The sequence below is a fragment of the Felis catus genome, chromosome A3 (genome assembly GCF_018350175.1).
Source record: "Felis catus isolate Fca126 chromosome A3, F.catus_Fca126_mat1.0, whole genome shotgun sequence".
Taxonomy (NCBI): domain Eukaryota; kingdom Metazoa; phylum Chordata; class Mammalia; order Carnivora; family Felidae; genus Felis; species Felis catus.
The window spans coordinates 113,926,746-113,953,337 of record NC_058370.1 but is presented as its reverse complement, the minus strand read 5'-3'; the positions used below and the strand labels follow the sequence as shown (position 1 = coordinate 113,953,337).

Genomic DNA, 26,592 nt, shown 5'->3' with positions numbered 1-26,592 from the left:
TCAGTCGGTTGAGCATCCGACTTTGGCTCAGGTCGTGATCTCGCGGTTTGTGAGTTCAGGCCCGGCGTCGGGCTCTGTGTTGACATCTCGCAGCTTGCAGCCTGCTTCGAATTCTGTGTCTCTCTCTCTCTCTCTGCCCCTCCCTTGCTCATACTCTGCCCCTCTCTGTCTCTCAAAAATAAATAAATTAAAAAAAAATTTTTTTTTAAAGATTTCTTAAAAGCAATTTTTAAAAAGCACTAACCCATAAGGGGAAAAACATTGGAAAAAAGCAATTATGTTAAAATTAAGAACTATTTTTCATCAGAAACACTATTAAGATAGTGAAAACAGAAGTCATAGAATGGGAGGCTATATTTGGGTGTATCTGATAAAGAACTTGTATTCAGAATGTTTGGAGAGCTTCAAGAATTACAAAAGGAAAAGGCAGAAAACCTCATGGGAAAATAGAGGAAAGACTAGAATGAGTACTTCATAAGAGGGGGTATCTAAATATCCAATAAATGGAGAAAGGTGATCTGTTTCTTTATCAGAAAAGTACAGATGACTGGAATGGATACAATAATGTGGAGACAGTAAAAGATAAGCAAATTATAGTCTACTATATAATGGGATACTATTAGGTGATGAAAGTAAACAGCTACAGCCAACTACACATAACAGCAGTGATGAATTTCACAAGCGCAACTAAAGTGCCACACAAAGTGGAATTTATACAGCATCATTCCATTTATAGAATGTTCATAAATTAGACAAAATGAAACTAGAGTGACTACAGTTTCATGCTTAGGTGGTAAAATTATAAAGAAAGGTAAGGAGTATAAAAATTGGGATTATAATTAACTTTGTGGAGGAATTGAAGGTTTCACAAATAGGAGATAGAATAGGGGCAATTTCTTATGTGCTGTGATGTAATTCTTGGCCTGCCTGGTTAAATAAGTTTTTGGAGTTCATTAAACTTGACTTTTTTTTTTTTCCATGCGTATGTTATTATTTATATTACAAATTTTAAAAAATAAATGTTTATCAATAATATTAATTCTACAGGTACTTTTATATGGTGATGAAATTGTGATTTATTTTAAGTTTATCTTATAATACATGAAAGATGACATTTGCAGTCATAGATCCATAAAACTGTTTTACAGATCTGTTTTTGGAAAGTATCATTGTATATAATACTCTTCTTTAGAATATCCTCATTAAAAGAAATGTAAAGCATTGGTATTATTTTTAAATTACCCTTGAAACCAATACTTGCAAATGTTTTGAGGGTACATCGTGTATTATATTTAATGAAAATTCTTTAAAAAGAGGATTCTTGTTATATAATTAATTTTACATTGCACAAAAATAATAATGAAGAATTGACCTTTACAGAGTTTGAGGTTATGTTAATAAAACCAGTGGTTCTAAGTCATTTTTCCTCTCTCTACCATTCACTTTTTTAGTATGTCCCCTATTCCCAAAAGATTTTTTCTACACATCACATTCTCAGTAAGAAAGAAATTGAAAATTGTTCCTTCTAGAAGTATGAGGAATCTTACTGCGATTAAAGACATATGACACAGTTAAAGAATTAAAGATATGCTTTAACTAGATTCATCCTAAGGGAGCTGGCTCATGTACCTATTCCTTTCACTGTTTTCTCTATCTAATTTTGTGTCATTGACTATAAGTCTTTACCCCCTCTTTTACTGATATTTTAAATTTTTTATATGTTTTTGTTTAAAAGATTTTTTAAATATTTATTAAATATTAATGCACGAGCAGGAGAGGGTCAGAGAGAGAAGGAGACACAGAATCCAAAGCAGGCTCCAGGCTCTGAGCTGTCAGCACAGAGCCCGATGCGGGGCTCAAACTCACAAACCATGAGATTGTGACCTGAGCCAAAGTCGGACGCTTAACTGACTGAATCACGCAGGTGCCCCTTTATTTATGTATTCTTAAGTATAAGCATTTTCCCCCTTCCCTTAACCCCTGGTAGCTACCATGTGTTCCATCTCTCTGTATTTACCTACTCTGGGTATTTCATATGAATAAAATTGTACAGTATGTTACCCTTTGTGTCTGTCATCTTTGACATAGCATGTTTTTGACGTTCATTTACAAAGTAGCATATATCAGTACTTCATTACTTCTTATGGCTGAATAATTTTAATGTATGTATATATCACAGTTGTTTATGCATTCATGGTGGGCATTTGTGCTGTTTTGGCTTTTTGGCTATCATGAATAGTCTTGCTATGAAAACACATGGACCTGTATTTGTTTGAGTGTCAGTTTTTATTTCTTTGGTTATATACCTAGGAATGAAAGTGGTGGGTCACATAATTAATCCTTTGTTTACTTTTTTTAAGGAGACTTCAGCTGTTCTCTTATAACAGCTAAATTATTTATGTTGATACTTATAAATATTTGTGAGGATAAATAAAATCAAATAGTAAGAAATTTTCATTTTTTGTTACAAGCCACAGGTATCGAGCTCTCATAACCCTACATCAACAGAAGAACAACAGCTGTATTGGGCAAAAGGGACTGGCTTTGGAACAGGTTCTACGGCTTCTGGATGGGATGTGGAACAAGCCTTAACTAAACAGAGGCTGGAAGAGGAACATGTTACCTGTCTTCTGCAGGTATATTTACAAAGTTGATATTGTCAGTGATAATAGTTAAATTTTTTTTTATATTTGTGTTGATTTTTAAGTATTGATGACTATCCAACTCATCCTCAGCTACTGTTATAAAATATATTATGCTCCTTGCTCTTAGTACATTTAAATACCTCTGGACAAAGATTATTTATTCTTCCCTCCTTGTAACTCTAAATTTCTTCCATCTCAATTAGCTTTTTCACTGAGAGGAAAGTGACAAGGACGAAATTATCCAATAACTGGAAAATATACCATATCTACCTTCTTCCAGTCATCTTCTCTTCTAAAATGCTATATCTGGACTCTCTTTTTTAAATATATATGTTTAAATGTTTATTTATTCTTTTATTCTTTCCTCACATTGTTTTAGGACTCTTCTAGAATCAGGCAAGTTGCACTAGTATGGAAAGTCCCACAGCACCATTGGGAAGGGCAGGTGCTTAAATAATAGCTTTAGTCCCTGCATCAACTAATTGACTAAAATGGGCCAAGTTTTTGAGCATTATTTTCTATAATTCTAGAATGATGGGCTCATTCTAGTACAAAGTTTTAAGATCACTGTCAAACTGTACACGGAATCTATTCAGTAATATAAATAATACCAGAATTGTTGCTAATTTTTTTAAGTTTGTCTTGTTAGGTGGATTTTTTTCTGTATGTCTAGCTATATACAGTGTAACATAGTGCAGAACACACCCTTCTCTTGAAAAATCTGAGGGAAACAAGTCTTGTTTTTGAAACAAAGACGTTGACTGACTTGAAAATATAAACTCTTGGTACTTAGACTGAATATCTAACCAAATGCGGGCTTTTAAAGTATGTGGAGCTAAAATCCAATTTAAACCCTCTAATTTTTATTTTTAGGTTCTTGCAAGTTACATAAATCCCATGAGTGGAGCAGTAAATGGGGAAGCTCAGTCATCTCATGAGAGTAGAGTACAGAACAGTAACGCCCTTCCTTCTGTACTTCTGGAGCTTCTCAGTCAGTCTTGTCTCATCCCAGCTATGTCATCTTATCTGCGAAATGATTCAGGTAAGTCACATTGTCATTAGTCCTTTGTTTACTTTATTATCTATTAAAATAATGAGGTTCCGTTGGAGTATTTGGTATTATCCTTCCCCAGTATCTGTAGGCATGAGATTAACGGATTTATTTCTTAAAAATTATTGTGGAAACACTTAGTTGTTTTTTGGGGATTCTAATTGGGTTACCTGTGTTGTCATCTGTCCTGAAACACAAAATGAAAGTTTTCATTATCTCTTTGTTTTAACCTGTGAATGTACTTTTTTTTTTTTTTTTTTTTTTTACAAATAATGTATAACTATAAATAATGGGCAAAGGCTAGTAGCTTCTTGATAATATTCTGAGCTAAATATTATATATTATATATAAATATGGTTGAACTTCTATGCATTTTAATAATTTTAATGTTTTTCTCAAACACTATAAAATTTCGGATGATGGTAATTTCAAGACATGTATAAATTATTTTAGTCCCATAGGTACTTGATAATAAGACTACTAATTTCATAAATTCACTAATAGAAGTACTGTGGGTACTTACTTTGCCAGTATGCAGCTGATCATTGAAACTAGTTTATTTCCTAAGTAGTTATGAAAGTATCTTCTGAGAAATGTATTCTTTTCCTAAATAATAATAGAAGGATGTGTTTTGTTTACAGATAGTGCCAAGAAAAACAAGTTAATTAACATCGCTTCCCTTTCACCAGGAACTTTTAGTATCTGTTCTTCTTACCTATGCCTTTCTTTAATCATATTGTTATGAAAATAGACATTTACACATATACTTAGATTATTAAGGAAGAATAGGTGAGGAAAATGATGGGAATAAATCTTTTTAATGCACAGTTGGAGATGGAAAAGCTACTTGTATTTGTAAAGGGGTACCTGCCCCTATTTTCTACCATTATGGAGATTATTGGGCTTCTAAACACAGTTCTCTAATCTGCCTTAAACTTCATAAAAATATTGAGATGATACATTATTTAGATTGAGTTTTCTTTTACATTGACATGTTTGATACATTAATTTGGTGTTTTTAAAAAGTAGGTATCAGGTACACAGTGTATTTTTTTGATTAAGTAAAATATTTAGAGGTATAAACACTTAACTATTTTAGATATTGGTGCTGAAATTTAACATTGGGTTGTGTAGAGAAATTGAGTAGAGTGGGATAAGGTTTTTCTTTATCTCTTTCCACATTATTAAAATATTATTTAATTAGTCCTTTCACTTTTAAAATGTATATCCTCTCAAAAATTTTAAAATTTATCTTGTTCTATAATTCAGTCTTTGTATAATACTGAGCTTTTATGTTTATGGATCAGGGTCAAAAAGGAAATCCAGTATTATCTACTTTTACTGTTTAAAGTAATGTATTCATGTAAGGTGCACTTTCTGGTAAGTATATATGTTAATAAATAAACCGTGATTTTGTTAACCATATGCCATTACGGAGACTTAGATGCTGTATCTTGGAACTATTTTATAAGTTTAATGTGACAGATCAGAATTTGACCTTTCCTTTATGACTTTTTCCCTATAAAATGATTTTGTTTTAGCCCTAGTTTTAGAATTATGTGCTCGAACCTGGTACCTTGTCCATTGGTATAACTGGAATTGGTACATTTATATTTGAATGTGGTAACAAAAATGATTTTGGAATAATACTTTAAGATCAATTAATTGCTATAAAGTGACTTAGTTAAATAGATCAGATAATTTGGTAATACACCTTTTAAACGATGTTTTAAATGATCAGAGAAAATTACTGTCACGTTTGGGATATATTCTGATCTTTAGACTGTGAGAAAAGTATGCTCATTTAGAATATTCTAAATATGAATTGATTTTCAGGAAAAAAATACTTTAGTATTATATCAGTAAATATGTTATTTATATAATCATTAATTTTGCTTAAAATGTTAGTTTTTAAGTAGCATTTTAAAATCTGAACAGATTACCTAGTCCAATTTCCAGTTTTGTCACTTGCCTATAGAATATTATTTTTGGTGGGATGCCTGGGTGGCTCAGTCAGTGAAGCAACAGACTCTTAATTTTGGCTCAGGTTGTGATCTCACGGTTCATGAGCTCAAGCCAGTTAGGCTCTGTGCTGACAGCATGGGCCCTGCTTAGGATTCTCTCTCCCTCTCTCTGCTCCTCCCCTGCTCACACACTCTTGCACTCTCAAAAATAAATAAATAAACTTAAAAAAAAAAAAAGAAGAATATTGGCAAGTTTGGGTGGTGGGATAGGGTAAAAAACCATTCCAAGCTTTGCTTTGTCTTTCATAATACTGACATTTTTTACAGAGTACAGGCCATTTGTTGGTGTTTGTGGGAGAGGTGCTGATAATTTCATTTGAGACATTATATTCAAGGGATGGTTTGCTTGCATCGCTAGCAGATAATATACAAAAACACAAGCAAGCATAATGAAATAGGCTGTCTTGAGAACTCTGGTAAAGTAGTACACATTTCCTTTCTGTTACATGTTGGGAAACAATCGGCGAGCAAGACAAGACATACAGCAGTTCATGCCCTACTTTCATTGGCCTGCCATTAAGTATTGAATGTGGTTTCTTACCCCTTTACAACCTCGTTTTTGTCCTTCTTTTCTGACTCCTAATGTATACGTCAGATACTTTGAAATCTCTGAACTTTTCTTCTTAGAAATTTTTTTTTTAATTTTTTTTTTTTTTTTAACGTTTATTTACTTTTGAGACAGAGAGAGAGCATGAATGCGGGAGGGTCAGAGAGAGAGGGAGACACAGAAGCAGAAGCAGGCTCCAGGCTCTGAGCTGTCAGCACAGAGCCCGACGCGGGGCTCGAACTCACGGGTGTGAGATCATGACCTGGGCCGAAGTCGGGCGCTCAACCGACTGAGCCACCCAGGCGCCCCATGAACTTTTCTTCTTAATGACTATTAAAGAGTGCTATGAATACCAGAGTCCACTTGTGTCTTTTAATAATGCCTTAAAGTTCTTATATTAGAAGGCTTGTTATGTAGCAGGTTATTTGTAAGTCTGTTTTATTTTGGTGGAAGTTTAAAAATTGGCCAAAAATTTTAAGTGAATAACAATATGCTAGCCATACTGATAAACAGAAATTGCACATAATTGATCTTCACTTTAGCTGTGAACATCTTTGCATCACAGGTGAAAAGAGAGTACTGTCCGTTGTAAAATCATTACCAGCATAAAGAGTGCATACTGATTCCTTGGAGAAAAGGACACCCTTTTTTCCGTTACTGACCTTCTAACAGTTCTGTAACTGAGACACTGATCCCATTCTCCAGAGATAGGTACTGATTACGTTTAGTCATTACATCTGTTACATTTACAATAAGTGATTTTCAAACAACACTTTAACTTGTAGCATAATATGGCTTTGTATTATTTATCCAGTGTGTTATTTTTATATTGATTTGTAAAATTTAGGGGCGCCTGGGTGGCGCAGTCGGTTAAGCGTCCGACTTCAGCCAGGTCACGATCTCGCGGTCCGTGAGTTCGAGCCCTGCGTCAGGCTCTGGGCTGATGGCTCAGAGCCTGGAGCCTGTTTCCGATTCTGTGTCTCCCTCTCTCTCTGCCCCTCCCCCGTTCATGCTCTGTCTCTCTCTGTCCCAAAATAAATAAACATTGAAAAAAAATTTTTTTTTAATTACTGGATACGCTTATGAATGTGTATGTTTAGTGTTTTATTTATTTTTGAGAGCGAGTGAGCACGCGCACACGTGTGTATGCAAGCAGGGGGGTGGGTGGAGAGAGACACGGGGAGGGAGAGGGAGAGGGAGACAGAATCCAAAGCAGGCTCCAGGCTCTGAGCCGGCAGTGCAGAGCCTGATGCAGGGCTCGAACTCATGAACCATGAGATTATTACCTGAGCTGAGGTCAGACGCTTAACCGAGTGAGCCACCTAGGCTCCCCCCAGGAGGAATTTTTAGTAACCTAATAGTAGTTTTGTTACTATACACTTTTCATATATTAGTCTTTCTGTGTTGGCCTGAAAATGGGTGGGGCACAAAAAGTAGAAGCCTGTTTATAAGTGAAAGAATGACAAAATTTTTGAAGTGTCTGGTTTGGTGATCAGATTTCTCAGATATTATGGGATGGTTTCAGTTATTTAAGATAGATATGTATATTTGAAGCTTAAATAATAGTTCTTTTTATGCTAATAAAATAAAGAAATATATTAGTGTTCTTACTTGCTTTTGTACATTAGATTAACCCAGTAATATACCTCTCTTTTGGCCAACTATATGTATCAAAACAGTATTGTGTATGTATTTTTAAATTTTTCTTGAAAGAATTTAATTCAGTAAGCTTAGTCTGTAATCAAGAGAGTTGCTGGAAAAATTATAAAACAGTAAATTTGAAGCCAGAGCTGAAGGTGGGTAATTGAAACAAATAAGTGAATTACATGTTTGAACTCAAGTATCAGTTTTCATAGGAATGGTAAAAACCATTAGAGAAAGTAGTTAGGTAGATAGGAAAATCCTTGTATAAAGAATGTGTTCATTTTAACTTTTCTTTGTCAACATTCTATTGGTTATAGCCATGTTATTTTGAAAGCTGCCTTGTAAACAAGGATCTTTTTTTTCCTCAAGCCACGGTTAACTATGCTATTCAATAAGCATGCAGTTACCCTACTGGCCACTAGATGGAGATCCTGTTTCATTGCTAGCAATATTTGGTTTAAAAAAAAAAAAAAGTATGAATGTAGAATGTTCCTTTAGGGTACCTCACCCTCACCTCATCTTGATACCATTTTGGGAAATGACATTCTCCTATTTTCAGAAAACATCACTGAGAATATTAACTTACTTGCCATTAATGTAATGGAACAATCAGGGATGCCTGGGTGGCTCAGTTGGTTATACATCTGACTCTTCACTTTAGCTCAGGTCATGATCCCAGAGTCATAGGGTGTAGCCCTACATCAGGCTCTGCACTGAGCGTTAAGCCTGCTTAAGATTCATATTCTCTCTCTGTCTCCCTCCCTCCCTCCCCCCTTTTCCTCCCCCCTCCCCCATCCCTCTCCCACTCATACTCTTTTTTCTCTCTCTGTAAAAAAAAAAAAAAAAAAAAAATCCTTTATCAGTATCATAAAATCTGTACCATTTTAGTGCTGGTTTCATAGCATGGAGGTAAATACAATTTCAGAAAGGGAAACTTGAGTTTTCCTGTTCATTCCCTGCCAATATACAGACTAGGAAGGGACAAATGAGAAAAATGAAATCCAGAGACATTTAGTCAGTTGCCCGGGTTTAACTCTTTAGCAGTAATATGGCTATTACCAAACTCAAAAATTTTCAAATCTGAAGGAAAGCCATAAGTGGATTTTTCAGTATGGAAAAGAGAAATGAATACACATGATAGGTTAGAGGAAGGTAGAAATGAGAAAACAAGTACAGGACTTTCTTTTGGGAACATTATAAGGTACCAGTTGGGCTGTTTGTCTTAGCTAAGTGATGGTATATACTAATATGAAAATTTTGTCATTTTCACAGCGTTGGTTTGCTGGTTCCATAACTACCTATAGTGGAACAAAACCCATTAGTGCAAGCTGTATTAAACCATCTGATTTTCCTCACACTGGAATTATGTGTTTAGGTTCTTATCGTGTCTTATCTTTTGTTATATTTCTCAGAAAGTGAGGACTTAAGTTTAATCTCATGAGTATACTAGTTGAAAATAAAGTTAATTTTCTTGTTATGGCAAATGTCTTAATTTAAATATGACCACGTTTTTTAAAACCCAAAGTTATTACTATAAAGTTAATTCAAAGTAAATGTACAATTGGAAGTGTACCCATCTTTCCTTTTTTTTTTTTTTTTCCTTTTTTCCCCTATCCATCTTTCTGGTCTTCAGGGCAGTAAATTCAGGAGGGCCTATTGTTTAAGAGCTTGAATATTACATTAGTGTTGTACTGAGAAAAGATAATAGTTTATCAATAGAAAGTATGCAATTTTATCATTCGTAAAAAGTTACTTTGTTGATACAACTTGTCTGAGAACAAATAAGTAGAAATTATTGAGCCATTATGACACATAATACTTAACTTTATATCCTTACTTATAGTTTTCTTTGTAATAGTTTACTTGAAGCTTTTGAGTTGTGTTGTGTATGCCATTTCTTTGCACTCTTTTAATAAACAGTCTGTCAGAAACGGGTAAAAATTTTAAGATACTTCTGCTAAGTAGAATTGCATGCCATTTGGTTTTTAATCCCAAACTGTTATAATATGGCCCTAGTTTTCTTGAAAATTAGCTGAGGAGTACAAAATAAAATCTGGAATGCTTGCCTATATTTAGTGTATCTATTTTCTACAAAAACAAGATACTTTCAGGACCTGTCTACCATTTCATTCTTTTTTTTTCTTTTAATTTTTTCTAATGTTTGCTTATGTTTTGAGAGAAAGAGAGTGTATGCAAGCAGAGGAAGGGCAGAGAGAGAGGGAGACACAGAATCCGAAGCAGGCTCCAGGCTCTGAACTGACAGCACAGAGCCCGACGCGGGGCTCAAACTCCCGAGCCGCAAGATCATGACCTGAGCCGAAGTCAGACACTTAACTGAATGAGCCACGCAAGCACCCCTCTACCAATTTCATTCTTGGTAAAAGAGTACAGAATGCCAAGGTTTTGATCATGTTATTGTCCACTCAGTGTGTCTTGCACATAAGCGTTCATCAACAAATGTTAGTTCCCTTTATCTGGAATTCTCATCTTTGTCAGAGGCATCCTATATGCAAATATCTTTGGTGTAGAATACATCACTCTCTCTGTTAAATAATTGTACTGGTAATTTTAAAGGGGGAGATGGGGTTGCTTTAATTAAACTTTAAATGGATTCCCAACTGATCTGATTTGTACCGGTTTGTAAGGATAAAATATCTGCAACACTGCAGAGATACCTTACTTGATCAACCACAGTAAAGCGATCCTTCCTTCCTGTTAGTTGCCAGTGTACCTAATGCTTATATTTTCACTTCTCACATTGTAGTGCTGTTATAGTATAAACTTTCTTAATGAATCCACCTAACCACTTGCCAAATTAAACATAACTCTCTAGTTCTTTTATAAACAACTCAACTTGTATATGTATATTTCTCTTCTCAATAGTTAAATTGTAAACCTGTTAAAAGTTGTTTGTTTCCAAATTTATTTATGCCTCTATTGCCATTACATAATTCAATATTACACAAACTGGATGTTTATATAACAAATTTAGAATACTTTTTTTAAAGACGCCATAAAAAAGGAATTGACTAAAACAATCAATTAATTAGGTTTACATTGAGAAACTATAAAATATATCATATACATACGTATTTCCCCAGTAGAATGCCCTTCCAGCTGGGTAGAGCCCTTCCTGATTTGTGTAAGAAACATACATACTTTGATCCTATGCCAAAAATCTTTGATACTTTGATGTGGGTTTCTCTGTATTTCATTCTTTTTGTCTACTGGCTGGCTTAACTGCCGACTTAAGCCAGCATTCAGCATTTCTAGGGTTGACATGAATCCCCAAAATAATTTGTTGGCTAAGGCTCAGTTGAGGAGTATGAATTCAATAAATTAAATAATTGGAAAACTGCAAGGGAGAGGAAATATTGTGTATGAATTATTATATGCAAAAGTTACTTTTATCAAAGTATTTGTATGAAGTCCATTGATGTTTCTGTTATAGCACTTATATATGATAGTGTTACTTATATCAAATTCATAGCTATGCAGTAAAACACCTTCTAATTGTTTGTTAATGGACAAATAGTTTTCATGCTGTGAGCTCACTTAAGATACTCTTTTAGTAATTTTCATTTGCAAGTAACTTTCTAAAAAAATTTTTTTTAAGTTTATTAGAGAGAGCAAGCACATGCGTGCAAGAACAGGGAAGGGACGGTAGGGGGCTTTGGAGAGAGAGAGAGAGAGAAAGAGAGAGAGAGAGAGAGAGAGAGAGAGAGAGAATCCCAAGCAGGCTCTGTGCTGACAGAGCTCCCATCGTGAGGTTGTCTCACAAACCGTGAGATCATGACCTGAGCTGAAATCAAGAGTTGGACACTTAATCTACTGAGCCACCAGGTGCCCCTCATTTGCAAGCATCTTGATTGCAAAGGCATGTTTTGTTTATAAATATGCAGTAATATCAAAGAATAGTTTTCAGTTTATTTATTGAGTTACATTTTAGTGAGAATTCTGGGTGAAAAAATTCTTTCTCTTACTTTACTGTACCCAGTGTTTATTTCAGCATTTTGTTTTGTTAACATTTATGTATTTAAAAAAATTTTTTTAACATGTATTTATTTTTTGAGAGAGACAGCGCAAAAGGGAGAAGGGCAGAGAGAGAGAGGGAGACACAGAATCCAAAGCAGGCTCCAGGCTGTCAACACAGAGCCTGATGCGGGGCTCAAACCTACGAACCATGAGATCATGACCTGAGCCAAAGTCGGACGCTTAACCAACTGAGCCACCTAGGCTTCCCAACATTTATTTATTTTTGAGAGACAGAGAGACAGAGCATGAACAGGGGAGGGACAGAGAGAGATAGGGAGACACTAATTCCAGAGCAGGCTCCAGGCTCTGAGCTGTCAGCACAGAGCCTGGTGCAGGGCTCGAATCAATGAACCGCGAGATTGTGACTTGAGCCAAAGTCGGATGCCTGACTGAGCCACCCAGGTGCCCCCTCAGCATTTGTTTTTAACTATGTTTTGCTCAAATATAATTTCTACAACTTGATCTTTTAGAGGAGAAAATATAGTTTTAGTTGGGAAGGACTTTAACTGTAAAAGTCAAATTACCAGATCACTACTAAAAAAATGTAATTAGTTTGCCAAGCATAATATATTTGTTATGTAATTATCTTTTTTATTTTATTTTTTTATTTTTTAATGTATCCTATTTAACCCAATGTATCCCAAATATTATCATTTTAATATGTATCAATATAAAATTCTTTTTTTTAATTTTATTTTTTATTTTTTAAAATTTAGATCCAAATTAGTTAGCATATAGTGAAACAATGATTTCAGGAATAGATTTTTTAATGCCCCTTACCCATTTAGCCCATCCCCCCTCCCACTACCCCTCCAGTAACCCTCAGTTTGTTCTCGATATTTATGAGTCTCTTCTGTTTTGTCCCCCTCCCTGTTTTTATTTTTGTTTCCCTTCCCTTATGTTCATCTGTTTTGTCTCTTAAAGTCCTCATATGAGTGAAGTCATATGATTTTTGTCTTTCTCTGACTAATTTCACTTAGCATAATACCCTCCAGTTCCATCCATGTAGTTGCAAATGGCAAGATTTCCTTCTTTTTGATTGCCCAGTAATACTCCATTGTGTGTGTGTGTGTGTGTGTGTGTGTGTGTATACACACACCACATCTTCTCTATTCATTCATCCATCGATGGACATTTGGGCTCTTTCCATACTTTGGCTGTTGTTGATAATGCTGCTATAAACATTGGGGTGCATGTGTCCCTTCAAAATAGCACACCTGTATCCTGTGGATAAATGCCTAGTAGTGCAATTGCTCGGTCATAGGGTAGTTCTTTTTTTAGTTTCTGAGGAACCTCCATACTGTTTTCCAGAGTGGCTGCACCAGCTTGCATTCCCAGTGATTGTCTTTTAAGATATGAACATTACCCACATTACTTTGTATGGTTATTAATTGCAAATAATTATAGATTAAAAATCAGTATTTAATTACTAAAAGGATTTATAATTTACAGAGAAATAATTTAAAGATCTCTGATTCTTTCTGTATGATATTTCCTTGAAATATATAGGATGATTTTATGTGTCAGATTAGGCAAAGTAAGTGGATAAATTCCTTAATGAAAATTAAATATTTGAAAGACACCTGGGCGGCTCATTTGATTGAGCATCAGACTTTGCCTCAGGTCATGATCTCACAGTTTGTGAGTTGGAGCCCTGCATTGGGCTGTCTGCTGTCAGCACAGAGAATGCCTCGGGTCCTCTGTCCGCTTCTCTCTCTTTGCCTCTCTAGCTTGCACTCTCTCTCAAAAATAAGCATTTAAAAAAATGTTAAATAAAATTAAATATTTGAATAATGAATGTATTTAGTTTTCACATTAGTTTTGAGTTCGCTTAAATTAACACTCTGTAAACAAATATTTTATTCAATTGAGTTGAAGTTTTTGCACATTTTAGGTGTCTATTTTGTTTTTGTTGTTACTGAAATTCATCAGAGAAATAAAGTCAGCATGTGCTGATGACTCATCAGAAAAAAACAAGATACTTTTCTTACGTAGTGTTCATTTTCTATGTAATCTTACAGTTAGAATTGCTTAACGACCAAAAAATCATTTTAAAGTATGCATTTCTTTTGGGATATTAAATATAAATCCAGAGGAAGATAGTGATTTTGAAAATATTGTGTTTATTTATGCTGAATAAATCTTTATTTTGCTTTACATTTTCTTGGTCTTTCCATACTGACTAAATTTCCCTTTCCTATATTAGGTAGATAGGTAGGAGCTTAAAGAAAACATATTTAAATGCAATTTGATTATAAACAATATATTCAACATGTACGTTGAGAAAAAATGTCTATGGCATTTTTGCTTTTGTGTCTTGTTTATATTGTCAAGTCATGTATGTTTTCTGGCAGTAAATCTTGGTCGTCCGTAGTCATTGCCACGCTTAGAACAAGGCATTTACCCTGGAATGTGTGTCATAGTTCTCTGGAAATGGACTTTTAAAGGATATTCTTAGAAATCATTCTTACTAGAGCTGGCTTTGGTCTTGAATGCAGCCCCATGAAAAAGATCATCAGAGTGTGGTATAGAAATAAAACAAGAACAATTACCAAGAGATGAACTATTGTCCCATGATGCCTAATATGGCCGAGATAGGCTCTTCTTTTTCTTCTTTCTTTTCTTGCTTCTTAACGTCTTCTGCTGTAATGATGACAAAAGTACTCATTTTCCCAGAACATCTCTTGGTCTCGAAAAAAAAGAAAATTGTGAAACCTCTAGGAAAGATTCCTTCCAACATGTACAGAAATAGTAAATAAATTTACTATACTTGTTATCTTTGCATAATTTTTCAGGGTGCATTTCTATTTTATTCTGTTAACATGATGGAAAATGATAGAAAATGAATATATTTTAGTAGAACTTCTAATCTATTATCAACAGTTCGATAGGATAAGAAAATATAATGAAAAGGTAAACATTAGATCTGCCGTTTATATATGTTCTATATTTAGTAACTCTAAATTTTATTTTCAGATATTCTATCTATATCTAGCTAAGCTGACATACATGTGAATTGCAGTCAGTTGGTCTGATATGTGTATATAATCACTGCATATTTTAGCCTAAAATAATGAAGGTACTAAATGTCAGATTTTTAAAATAATAAAAAGAGATGTGTTCCTTACTCTACATTGCATCAGGGATAAAGTATTATCAGATATCCTGCATAGTCCACAGTGGTGATGAATGGATTTTTTCTCTTCGTGGAGAGCTTCCGCTTGTACTCAAGGAAAGAAAAGTGAGCAGAGCCTGGATGGGCTTCATACTCAAGATGACAGATGTTTTCATTGCATCCAGGGGGAGGGGTCTTCTCCAGTAGTAATCCATGTAAATTTCACTGTAACTGTTTGGTATAAATTGATAGCCTCTACCAGTAGTAATCAAATGGTAAACGTGTTCCATGTTTCTTTTGGCTTTTATACATGCTGAATGGTGCTTCACAAAAATGGTGACTACTTATGAATTTTCTGTCTGATGAATCTTAAAACTCTTCTGTTTCTTTTCAGCTATTTGAACATCCTTTTCTGTGTTGAAATGTGATTTCAAATACAGAAAATGAGAATTCTGTTTTTATATCTTGTACTAGTCACTACTTTCAAATTAGAAAATTTCTCTTACCGGAATAATTATAGTAATGTCACACACCTCTATCTGTAGTTGTCAACTCCAAGGTACTTTTTAAGCATTGCATAATTCAGCAACCAGGGAACTTCCGAGCATCAGAAGGATAGTGACTTTGTTTAGTAATAAGCAGTAACATTGAACATGCACTTGGCACTTTATGAATAATGATGGAGCTGTAAGCCACTTTTGCAGACGTGGTGTTGCATAACAGCGTTGTGCCCCTGCTCTTTCTTTGTCAGCTGGTCATATTTAATCCTTTAATAACAGTGAAGTATGCAGGTAAAAAGGAGCAAAGTATAAAGATAATCTAAGGTTTTCTGATGAAGCTCTTATTGACAGAAATGGGACTAAGGAATTCAAGATGGAAACAGTTGCTTTGTGTTATAGTTTTTTAAGTAATTTTTTTAATTTTAATTTTATTTTTTTCATTTTAGCTTATTTTTTAATTTATTCATTTATCTTTTGAGAGACAAAGCATACGAGTAAGCAAGAGGCAGAGAGGGAGGGAGTGAGAGAGAGAGAGAATCCCACAAAGTTCAGAGAGAGAGGGAGAGAGAGTCTGGAGCCTGGAGTGGGGCTTGAGCTCACCTGATGCAGGGCTGGAATTCACGAACTGTGAGATCATGACCTGAGTCGAAGTCGGATGCTTAAACCGACTGAGCCACCCAGACGCCCTGCTTTGTTTTGTATTTTAACAAGAAAGTTTTCATTAAGAGTTTGTTACATTTATTGACTCCTTTGTTCACTGACTATCCATCCATGTTAGTTTTAAAAGTGCATACCAAAAAAACATGAACATAAATTAGCTTTTCCTTAGTTTTCTCCTCTCTGGCCATATTCAGAAATAAATCTTTTTTTAAAAAACACAAATAATACAAAATGAGTTATTAATTAATAACCATGTTCTAAGTTCCAGACATAAGTGTAGATTGCCGGATATGTTAATATCTCTTAGAATTTGACATTAAAATTAACGCACTTGTTTATGTAACTAATTATGATCAGGAAAAAAGCAAACATACAAAAACTTGACGTTTTAAGAGCAAAATACATAAGAAATGATACAGTAATGAAATTTAAAGTTCTTTGTAAATCGGACCCAGAGTTTTATGTCTCACACTGTTAAAACGATTCTCAATCTCATTGTCCGTTGCTTATTACCTTGTCTCCACAGCTTTTGCTTCCATTTCTCATTTGAAGAGAATATATTTTATTTTCATAATTTAAGATTCTCAGTTGTCCCTTCCCATTGCTAACTTAATTGAATGAAATGTCATTTGAATAAAAGGAAATACCATGTTTCATTTACTTAAAAGAGCTGTTTTATTTTCTCTATTCCCGTTTATTTTTAGATTTAAAAAAATTTTAATTAACAGTCATACATGTGCTTGCAAATTTGTCATATCTTTTTTCCCGACTCCTTTTTATTGAGTTTTAGCATGCTGAGCTGGCCTCGGCATTATTCTTATAATGGACAGGTGGTTTCTTATTTTGTGGTTTTTCCTGTTTTTTTGTAACTTATAACCATTTAATAATTATTATTTAAAAAAATCATTGTGCCCTGGGGTGCCTAGGTGGCTCAGTTGGTTAAGCGTCTGACTTCAGCCTAGGTCATGATCTCGCAGTTTGTGAGTTCGAGCTTCACATCAGGCTCTGTGCTGACAGCTCAGAGCTGAGCCTGCTTCAGATTCATTGTCTTCCTCTCTGCCTCTCCTCCACTCATGCTCACTTGCTCTCTCGCTCTTTCTCTCTCTCTCTCAAAAATAAACATTAAAAAGCATTTTTTTTCAATCATTGTGTCTTGGGTTAGTTATATTCTTGTATAAAATACTATGGTTTTTTGTAGCTTGTTTTTTAAACTAATTTACTTTATTTTGGGGTGCTCCTGGATGGCTCACTTGGTTAAGTGACCAACTCTGGATTTCAGTTCAGGTCATGATCTCATGCTTCTTGAGTTTGAGCCCCGTATCAAACTCGGCAATGACAGCATGGAGTCGGCTTGGAATTCTGTCTTTCCCTCTTTCTCTGTCCTGCCCTGGCGTATGCACACACTCTCTCCTTAAAATGTATAAGCCAAAAAAATGTGTGTGTGTGTGTGTGTGTGTGTGTGTGCGCACGCGCATGCACCAGTCGTACAGCTTTACATAAACATTGAGTTCTGTATATTCCCTCTCTCTTCTACTCAGTATCCTCTGTTACTTCTATCTTGCATTAGTGTGGTACATGTTACAATTGATGGAATAATAATGACACATTGTTTTTAACTAAAGTCAATAGTTTACATTAGTGTTCACTCTCTCTTGGACATTTCTGTGGATTTTGACAAATGCATAGTGTCCTGCATTCCACCATTATAGTATCACACAAAGTAGATTCCACTCACTTCCCTAAGAAACTCCCTGTGTTCCCCCCTATTCATCCCAGACTGTCCCTCATCCCCCAAAACCTCTGGTAACTTTTTTACAGGCTCCAGTTTTTCCTTTTCCAAAATGTCATATAGTTGGAATTATACAGTATATAACCTTGTCAAATTGGCTTTCACTGAGTAATTCTTTCGCTGAGCAACATGTATTTGAGTTTCCTCCATGTCATTTTGTGACTTGAAAGCTTGGATAGTCAACAATTTAACAGTTCACCTTTTGAAAGACATCCTGGTTGTTTCCAGGTCTTGGCAGTTATGAATAAAGCTGCTGTAAATCTTCATGTACAGATTTTTGTTAAATTTTTTGTTCCATTGATCTATTTGTTATTTTGCCAATACTACATTATCTTGATTATCGTTAACTTTATAGTGAGTCTTAAAGTCTGCTTTTAGCAGCTCTTTGACTTCTTTTTAAGTATTATACTGGCTATTTTGAGTATTTTGCCTTTCTGTATAAATTTTAGAATTGGTTGGTACCCACAAAATAAGTTACTGGGGTTTTTGTTGTAATTTATACTCTTCTTTTTCTCTTTGAATGTTACAAGGAAGCAGGCTGGGAAGAATAAAACACTGTGTGCTGTACTTCATTAAATGAGTTTATAAAATAGCACAATTGGAAATCTTTGGATAACTGGCCATATTTATATCAGTGTAAATTCTAATGTGTCCAGTACTTAAGTGTAGAAATGGAAGCTATTCAGAATTTTAGTGGAAGATGGAAGATAAGCTTAAGCTTCATTTCTTTTGCTGGCTCCGAGACGAAAGAAGCTGTATAAGTCACATTTATGTCTCTCTCTTCATATATTTGAAAACTAAGATGACATATTAGGGAAAATGTTCATAAAACTTTTTCTTTTCCTCATACACAAAGCAGTATTATAAAGCAATTGAAAAAAATAAATACCCCAGAAGGAAAAAGTGGAAATGGTATGTGAATAAATAATTAAGTTTTTCATAACAGTTCTATTGAGGATAATTCACTTACTGTACAATTCATGTACTTTTGATGAGTTTTGACATATTCACAGATAGGTGCAGCCATCACCACCTTTAGAGAGGGATTACTTCTAGAATTAGTTTGTGGTTCAGTGAATTGTTGATAATGCAATCAGAGTCATTTCCTGTATTACTTAGTTATATTCCAATTTTAGAAAGGAAAATGACTACACTGTTTATAATTGCTATTTTCATTTGGGGATTAGCAATCAGTGTACTGTAATTTACACCTTTATTCTTAAAAATTGATCTGTGAGGAGTTACTGTTACACTGTTTGGAAATGTGCTTTTTCATTTTAAAATTTCCTTTGTCAAATTATTTCTTCATATTCTTTGGATCAAATAGTTTATATTTCAGAACATTTTAGGTTTAGTTCAGTAGGGTTGTTTTCTTTTAATAAAAACACAATATTGCCTCAATTATTTTAAGAACAAAATTGGTGTTTATTTTTAGTCGTGTTGATTAACCTGGCTAAGTGTCTTGTTATTAAACCTCTAAGACAGTTTTGTGGATATATGATAACCTCCTGTCACTTTACTGTTTGGAGTCATTTCAGTGTGATGTGATTTGGCATATAATTTAGTTTATTGCTTCTGTAATGTGAGATTATATGTTACTAATTACTTAGAAAAAGCCATGCTTTGTTGTATTAGATTTAATTTTTCCAGCAGTAGAATGTTGCATAGCAATGGAGGATGAATTATCTGGAGGTAATGTAATGTGGAGCATAAATTGCATTCATAAAATTTTATTCAAAAGACAGTAAGGAAAAACACCAAATTCTGAGCAAAGTCTATAAGTATACATAATAACATTGGAAAACAAAATTCTATTCCTTAATGAACACACTGTCTAAAATAATAAGTATTTTCTATCTTATACAGAGGTCAGAATAATTTTTAAACTAGAAATAATATATATTGTCGCTTATTCTGTGACAAGATCATAGCTGAAGTGTTTATATATCTTAAGTTCTTTAAATCATCTTTGTGTTATCAAGTTTTATGACCTAGTAATTACTAAATTATCTCCTTTTGTCAATAAAATATTTACTGCATGACGGATACTCTGATAAACCATTATAAAATAGTTCAAACTGGTATATGATGAAAAGTAATTCACCCTGATATTTGCCCCCCCAACCCTAGTTCTTCTTTCTAGGTGAAAGTACCGTTAATTAATATTATCAGTATTCTGTATCTAACTATATAAGTATATCCAGTACATGTATGTATCACTGGTTTTTAAATAAACCTGAAACAAAGTATTCATGCTGTTTTAAATGTAATCTAGAGATTATTTCTTTCACTCTATATGATATCTACACCTTGCAGAGAAAGACTCATCTCTTTGGGTAGGGCCCATACCCACATAGTTTTCACGGCTTATATAGGTAAGCATAATATAAGGACTTTGGCATTTGAAGAAGGTATTATCTGAGAGAATTTTTCACTATGATGGAAACATTCTATATGTTTCACTCTGATGGAAACATTCTGTTGTCCAATATGGAGTCATGTGAATGTTGATCACTTGAAATGTGGCTAGTACAGTTAAGGACAGAATTTTTAATTCTTTCCATTTTAATTAAAGTTAAATAGCCATGTGTGGCCGGTGGTTACCCTATTGAACAACACAGGAGGCATCACAGTATAATGAAAAAGCTCTAGAGTTAAATGTACCTCAGTGTCATTGTTCTTGCTATTTTCTATTTAGCTGATGGTACATGTTATTAAATCTTAGCTTCTCATACACACAATGAGGACTGTAGTTCCTTTTCCTAAAAGTTATACACACACAGAATATCGTGTAGAAAAAGGATTAGATGTATGTATACCAAAGTGATATGCCTGGTGAATGAGTAGACAAGGAGAGAAATGGTCAAAGTAGACTGTAGCCTTATCAGCAATGTTTTACGATTTGTCAGGATAATCAGTGTGAGATGTTACTCATGTATATAACATTTATGTTTAGAAATTCATCTTTTTCCTCTAAGTATTCCTATGTAGTTTCCCAGCTATAAAAAAGCAAATATATTTGAGTTTCTTTTTACATAAGTGTCATTTTTATGTGTTATTTTACAACTTACTTCACTCAAGTAAAGGTATAGGAGATCTATATTCTTTTCAAATTCTACGTAGGATACAATCATTTAGATATTATTGTGTATTTAGTCCTTTATTGCTCTTAGGGTGCTTCCTACCTTCAGTATTATATGCTGTAAAAACAGTATTATATTAGTCACCCTTGTTTTATAGGTGTATAGTAACAAATGGTATTGCTAAGTCATAGAATATGGGCATTAAATAGTGCCGGATTGGTTATCAGGTTGCATATATATCTGTTTATGGAAGTCTGGCTTTCTCATATCCTCACAAGAATTAATGTTGTATTTTATGCCTATTGATTAGTAACTTTGGGTTTTAACTTGGATTTCCTTGAAAACTGGAGTGTACTATGTTATACCATAAAATTGTAGTAAGCTGTAACATTAGGTCATAGGTTGGAAAAAAGGCTTTAAACCTAACCAAGTATGTATGGAAATGTTATGTATGATTAAGATGGAGAGTAAAATTTCAAAGGAAGGCCAGAACGAGCAGTCCTCCTTTCCTGCCTCTGTCCTCTGCATCACCATCGGAAGGTGTGGAACGAGGACCGACTCCTCCATCACTCTGAAGAGCCTCCCTGTTTGTCATCAGACCGTCACAACTGATTTTATAGAGTTGAGAATTCCTATGCCGCATCTCCCCATACTCTAATCTCAGTATAGGTCTGTGGGCAGTGAAGCAATTTCTGCCTCCAGTAGGTACTCCTCCACTTCTCCTTCCCGGTTTCAGTCTTTGTGTAGCAGTCAGAGTCCCTGTTAGCATCTGAAATTTTTTTTTTACTCATTTGCCCTCTACATAGAACGTAAGCTACATGAGAGCAGGGATTTTTGTTTATTTTCTTCACTGCTGTATTCTCAGCCTGTCAAGCAGCATGTTTTCAGTGAATATTTATGGCATAACTTTATTCAGTAACTGGGGTGGGAAAAAGTTTTAGGGTATCTGGCCGGCTTAGTAGAACACGCAACCCTTGATCTCAGGGTCATGAGTTCAAGCCCCACACTGAGTGTAGAGCTTACTTTAAAAAAAAAAAAAAAAAGAGTCTCGCTGTTGTGGGATTGAGCCTGAGTCAGGCTCTATGCTGGGTGGAGCCTTTTTGGAGATGCTCTCTCACTCTCTGCAGGCATTCTCTCTCTCTCTCTCTCTCTCTCAAAATAAATAAATACACTTAAAAAAAACAGTTACGGTTTGCACTGTCAGTGCAGAGCCCCGTATACAGGGCTCAGTCTCACAAACCATGAGATCATGACCTGAGCTAAAATGAGTCAGCCGCTTAACCGACTGAACCACGTAGGTGCCCCTGTTAGTTAAAGTCTTTATCTCACATGATCACAAAAGTAAATTCCAGTTGGAAGAAAACTACAAAACCTAGCAAAACAACTTATAAAAATTGTAGATGTGGTATATGTTCTTAGAGTGGGGCATTTATTCTTCGATACATGTGCTTTTAAGAAAACATTGGAGGGGTGCTTGGGTGGCTAGGTCAGTTAAGCATCAGGCTCCATCCTGAGCATGGAACCTGCTTAAGATTCACCTCTCCCTCAAGCACCGCACACATGCACGCTCAATCTCTCTCTCAAAAAAATAAAACATTTGAACTAATGATTATTATACTTAGCACGTGGTGCTTCATAAACATCGGCATCAGCTCATTTACCAAGTAACCAATCAATCTTAAGATCTGAGTAGAAGCTACATGGCTGTGGACTTTTATATTGCACATGTTCTCATTTTATGCTTTTCCCTTTCCTTTTACAGTTCTTGATATGGCAAGACATGTGCCACTCTATCGAGCTCTGCTGGAATTGCTCCGGGCCATTGCTTCTTGTACGTCCATGGTGCCCCTACTGTTGCCTCTTTCTACAGAGAATGGTGAAGAGGAAGAAGAACAGTCAGAGTGCCAGACTTCTGTTGGTACATTATTAGCCAAAATGAAGACGTGTGTTGATACCTACACCAACCGTTTAAGGTAGTGTACTTGGTTCATTGCTCTTGATTGTGCCCCTAAGAATCTTTTGAAACTAACTTTGTGGGTTTTCTTAAATGACATGTGCTGATTAAACACATATGCACACAAGCAAGATATAAAACTACAAAGAAAAAGTATCCACCAAATCCTACACTCAGAAACATTTATTTACATTGGCTTATCAGACATCTGCTTGTGTAATCTTAGGGCTGTAGGTATAGAGTTTTTCTTAAATTCTCTCATATTGTACTGATTATACAGATGGATGCTAGTTTTAGTCCATATTGAGGACAAAGACACCTTTCAGTGTCTGTAAATACATTTGGGCTGACATTGTTTTTAATACTACCAATTATGCATTGTATAGAGATGCTATGTTTTACTTAACCATCTGTTAGTGGACATTTGGGCTTTTTTCATTTTATGAACTCAGACATACGTCTTTTGAGGCTTGTAGAAATCTCCACACAGTAGATTCATAGAAATAGAATTGTTGGATTTATGGATTACTCCTATTTCATTGTGATACATGCTATAATTCATGCTATAATCTTTTCTTAGAAGTGAGAAGATTCAGTATTTATTTCTCGAAGTTATAATAAAGTTAGTATTTATCTTCTTGGTAAATTTAATTATTTAATGAATAAGTTTATACCTCATTAGATTCAGATGATGAGTTCTGAAAACAAAAACTCTTTTTAAGTTACCTGGCATACCTTTTTCTTTCTCTTAGCAGAATCTGTTCAGTGGTTATCTGTTTTACGTAGATGGCCAAATTCTGGTTTTTAGAGCATTTATACTGCAAATGGGAGTTTATTCTTTTGTCAGTGGTCTTTTGAGTCAATTAATGTTCTTTACCATCTTTACAATATATTCTACCTATTCTCACGTATTTTTTTTAAGACCATAAATTTGAGAAACACAGTAGACGTCAAGCAATGGCAGAGATTTGGTCACTGGAAGAATAATTTTTTCAGGGAGGAGTCAGCTGCTGAGATAATCCTGACTGTTCATTTATTGTATTGTCACTATCACTTTTAAAGCTAGTGGCTCACTACCAGGCAGTAAAAATCATAATTTGGACAAAAGATTAAAGAAGAGCCAGTTGGTGGAAACAAAAGAGCTGTAGGTTCACACTACTCTTCTTTCACCAGGGAAGGACAATGTAAAGGTATATTTTCTTTGATAGTGAGATAGTTTCTGTTGTAGAAAAGAGAACATTATGTTTGGTCCCAACCTTCATCGTGTCAGAAATCTAACTGGTAATCTAGGCAGCTGGTATAATTACCTAAACAAGGTGTCATGTCATAATTGAACTGAAGGTCTAATTTTCTAATTGAGCTAATGTCTCATTGAGAAACTTCTAATTGATCATCCCATCTCTACCCTGGTCATCTCTGTTCCTTATTGTACAATAAACATACAGTTCTTGACAAAGCATTTAATATAAAATATGCAGAGGTTTTGAGTATTTTTAGGGGGACTCTTGCCCTGTGTTTTTTTAGAGGGATCTTGCCCTGTGTTTCTGTACCTCATATTTTTGTGTTTTGAGGTGTATTGAAATTTTTTATGAAATGGAGTGTTTTTTCCCAGGAGTATTCTATTTCTTAGATGAAAAAATTGCATAAAGATTAGGAATGTAGTTATAATTATCACTTTCATTAAAAATAATAATCACAAATTTATGACAGTCTAAATGTGAAAATAAGACCATTAAAATATGGACAACTCTACATTATGTATTTCCTTAAGCTATAATTTCTGTTGGATCCTGCAAAAATGAAGTTACAGTGTATTGAGTTCTCAGGTAATTACAGAAGATGCAGTGATTGGAATTAGTATGCCTAGAGTAGCCTTTTTGTTGCTTTTCCTAAGTTAATGTATTTCCTGCCTCCATAACATACGCAGTATAATTTTTTAAAAGTAAACTGGGGCGCCTGGGTGGCGCAGTCGGTTAAGCATCCGACTTCAGCCAGGTCACGATCTCGCGGTTCGTGAGTTCGAGCCCCGCGTCGGGCTCTGGGCTGATGGCTCAGAGCCTGGAGCCTGTTTCCGATTCTGTGTCTCCCTCTCTCTCTGCCCCTCCCCCGTTCATGCTCTGTCTCTCTCTGTCCCAAAAATAAATAAACGTTGAAAAAAAAATTTTTTTTTAAATAAAAAAAAAAGTAAACTTGACTTCTGTATAAACTGTATTCATGATTCACTGTAAAAATTCAACTTCAGATAGATAATAACAAGTGTCATTTGACTGGAGCTTTGGTTTTCTGCTTTTCCTACTGGAAAAAAAAAATTATTCTTCAAATTCTTTCCTTCCTTCTTCAGTAAGAAAAAAATGGTACTTCACACTCTAAATTTTCTATCACCAAAACATGTATGTAAAAGATCATGACTGTTCAGAGCTCATTTTATTTATGTTGTTTTATCTTTATGGTGACTCTGCAATAGCTTTTTTTAATAGCTCTGCTTTAGTAACGTAGAAACAATGCTAGTGAGTTTTACCTTAGGATTTGAGTATTTTTCTTAGTCAAGATTGTTCATGATATCTGTTATATTTTACAGCCTCTGTTAGAAAAAGAAACCATCAAAGACATACATGTTATAGCATCCCTACTTACCTTTTGAGGTTTGGTACATTGAGAATTCATTTTCCACTTCACACAGAGAGGGTAAAATCTATTCTCTTCCAGACTGTCAAGACCTAAGATGTATTTCTTTTTATATTTTCATAATGATAGAACTTCAATAAAGTGAGCAGAGTTGTCCAGTTTCCTTAAAGAGTTTATACCCACAGAAATTGGCTAAGTTCAATTTTAACACTGTTTGAAAGTATAAAACTTCCCCTCTCCCCACCTGCCTACTTTATCCCAGCTGCATTTTTTTTTTTTTTTTTTAACCAGGATACTTTTGAGAAAACAATGGTCAAGGCAAATATGTTCTGTTCATTGATCACTTTTAGTATATGTTTTGTGGCATTATCAGGGTTTGGAGCTGTGACTTTAAAAATAATGTGTAGGTGTACCTCCGCTCAGAAAATGTTTATGTTCTTTTTGTCTCTGCTCTCAATAAAAAATGTAAGGATGAATAAAGTACATCTTTTTAGTATGTTTTTTTTTTAAGTTAAAGCAAGTACTTATTATGTTTATATATTTTATTTATATACTTTATTTCCTCATTTTTCCCTCGTTATGCCTTGTTAACTTCTCATATGTTACTTTTTTTAAACCAAGCATACACAAAGGGAATGCAGTTTTTCCCCTTCGAATGAAATTTGTATCATTTATATGTGACCATTTGTTTATCTTAAATAAAGAAAAAATAGATTTGCTGTGCACTCTGCAGGTCCCTAGATGATGATCGTGGTTACATGTAATGATTTTCATTAAAATTATTTCTTCTGTATATATTTACAATTTTTATCTCCCTTTTGTGGATGAGAGAAATGAGAATGTTTTGCCCCAGTACTGAAAGGAAGTTATTCTCCTGCCGGGAATAACCTGACTGAGATTATTCTGTCCCAACTGATTTT

The 26,592-nt window shown here is 34.6% G+C and overlaps 1 protein-coding gene across 13 annotated transcripts in view; it reads left to right on the top strand.

Annotated features, from left to right (window-relative positions):
* Positions 1 to 26,592, top strand: part of BIRC6 (baculoviral IAP repeat containing 6) — a 223,923-nt gene that overhangs the window by 160,562 nt on the left and 36,769 nt on the right. For all 13 annotated transcript variants that reach the window (XM_045054708.1, XM_019827703.3, XM_045054705.1 and 10 more), the window contains 3 exons: positions 2,472 to 2,636; positions 3,519 to 3,687; positions 22,856 to 23,066. In XM_045054708.1, coding sequence (XP_044910643.1) covers positions 2,472 to 2,636; positions 3,519 to 3,687; positions 22,856 to 23,066 — 545 coding nt within the window. The remainder of the gene's footprint in view (positions 1 to 2,471; positions 2,637 to 3,518; positions 3,688 to 22,855; positions 23,067 to 26,592) is intronic.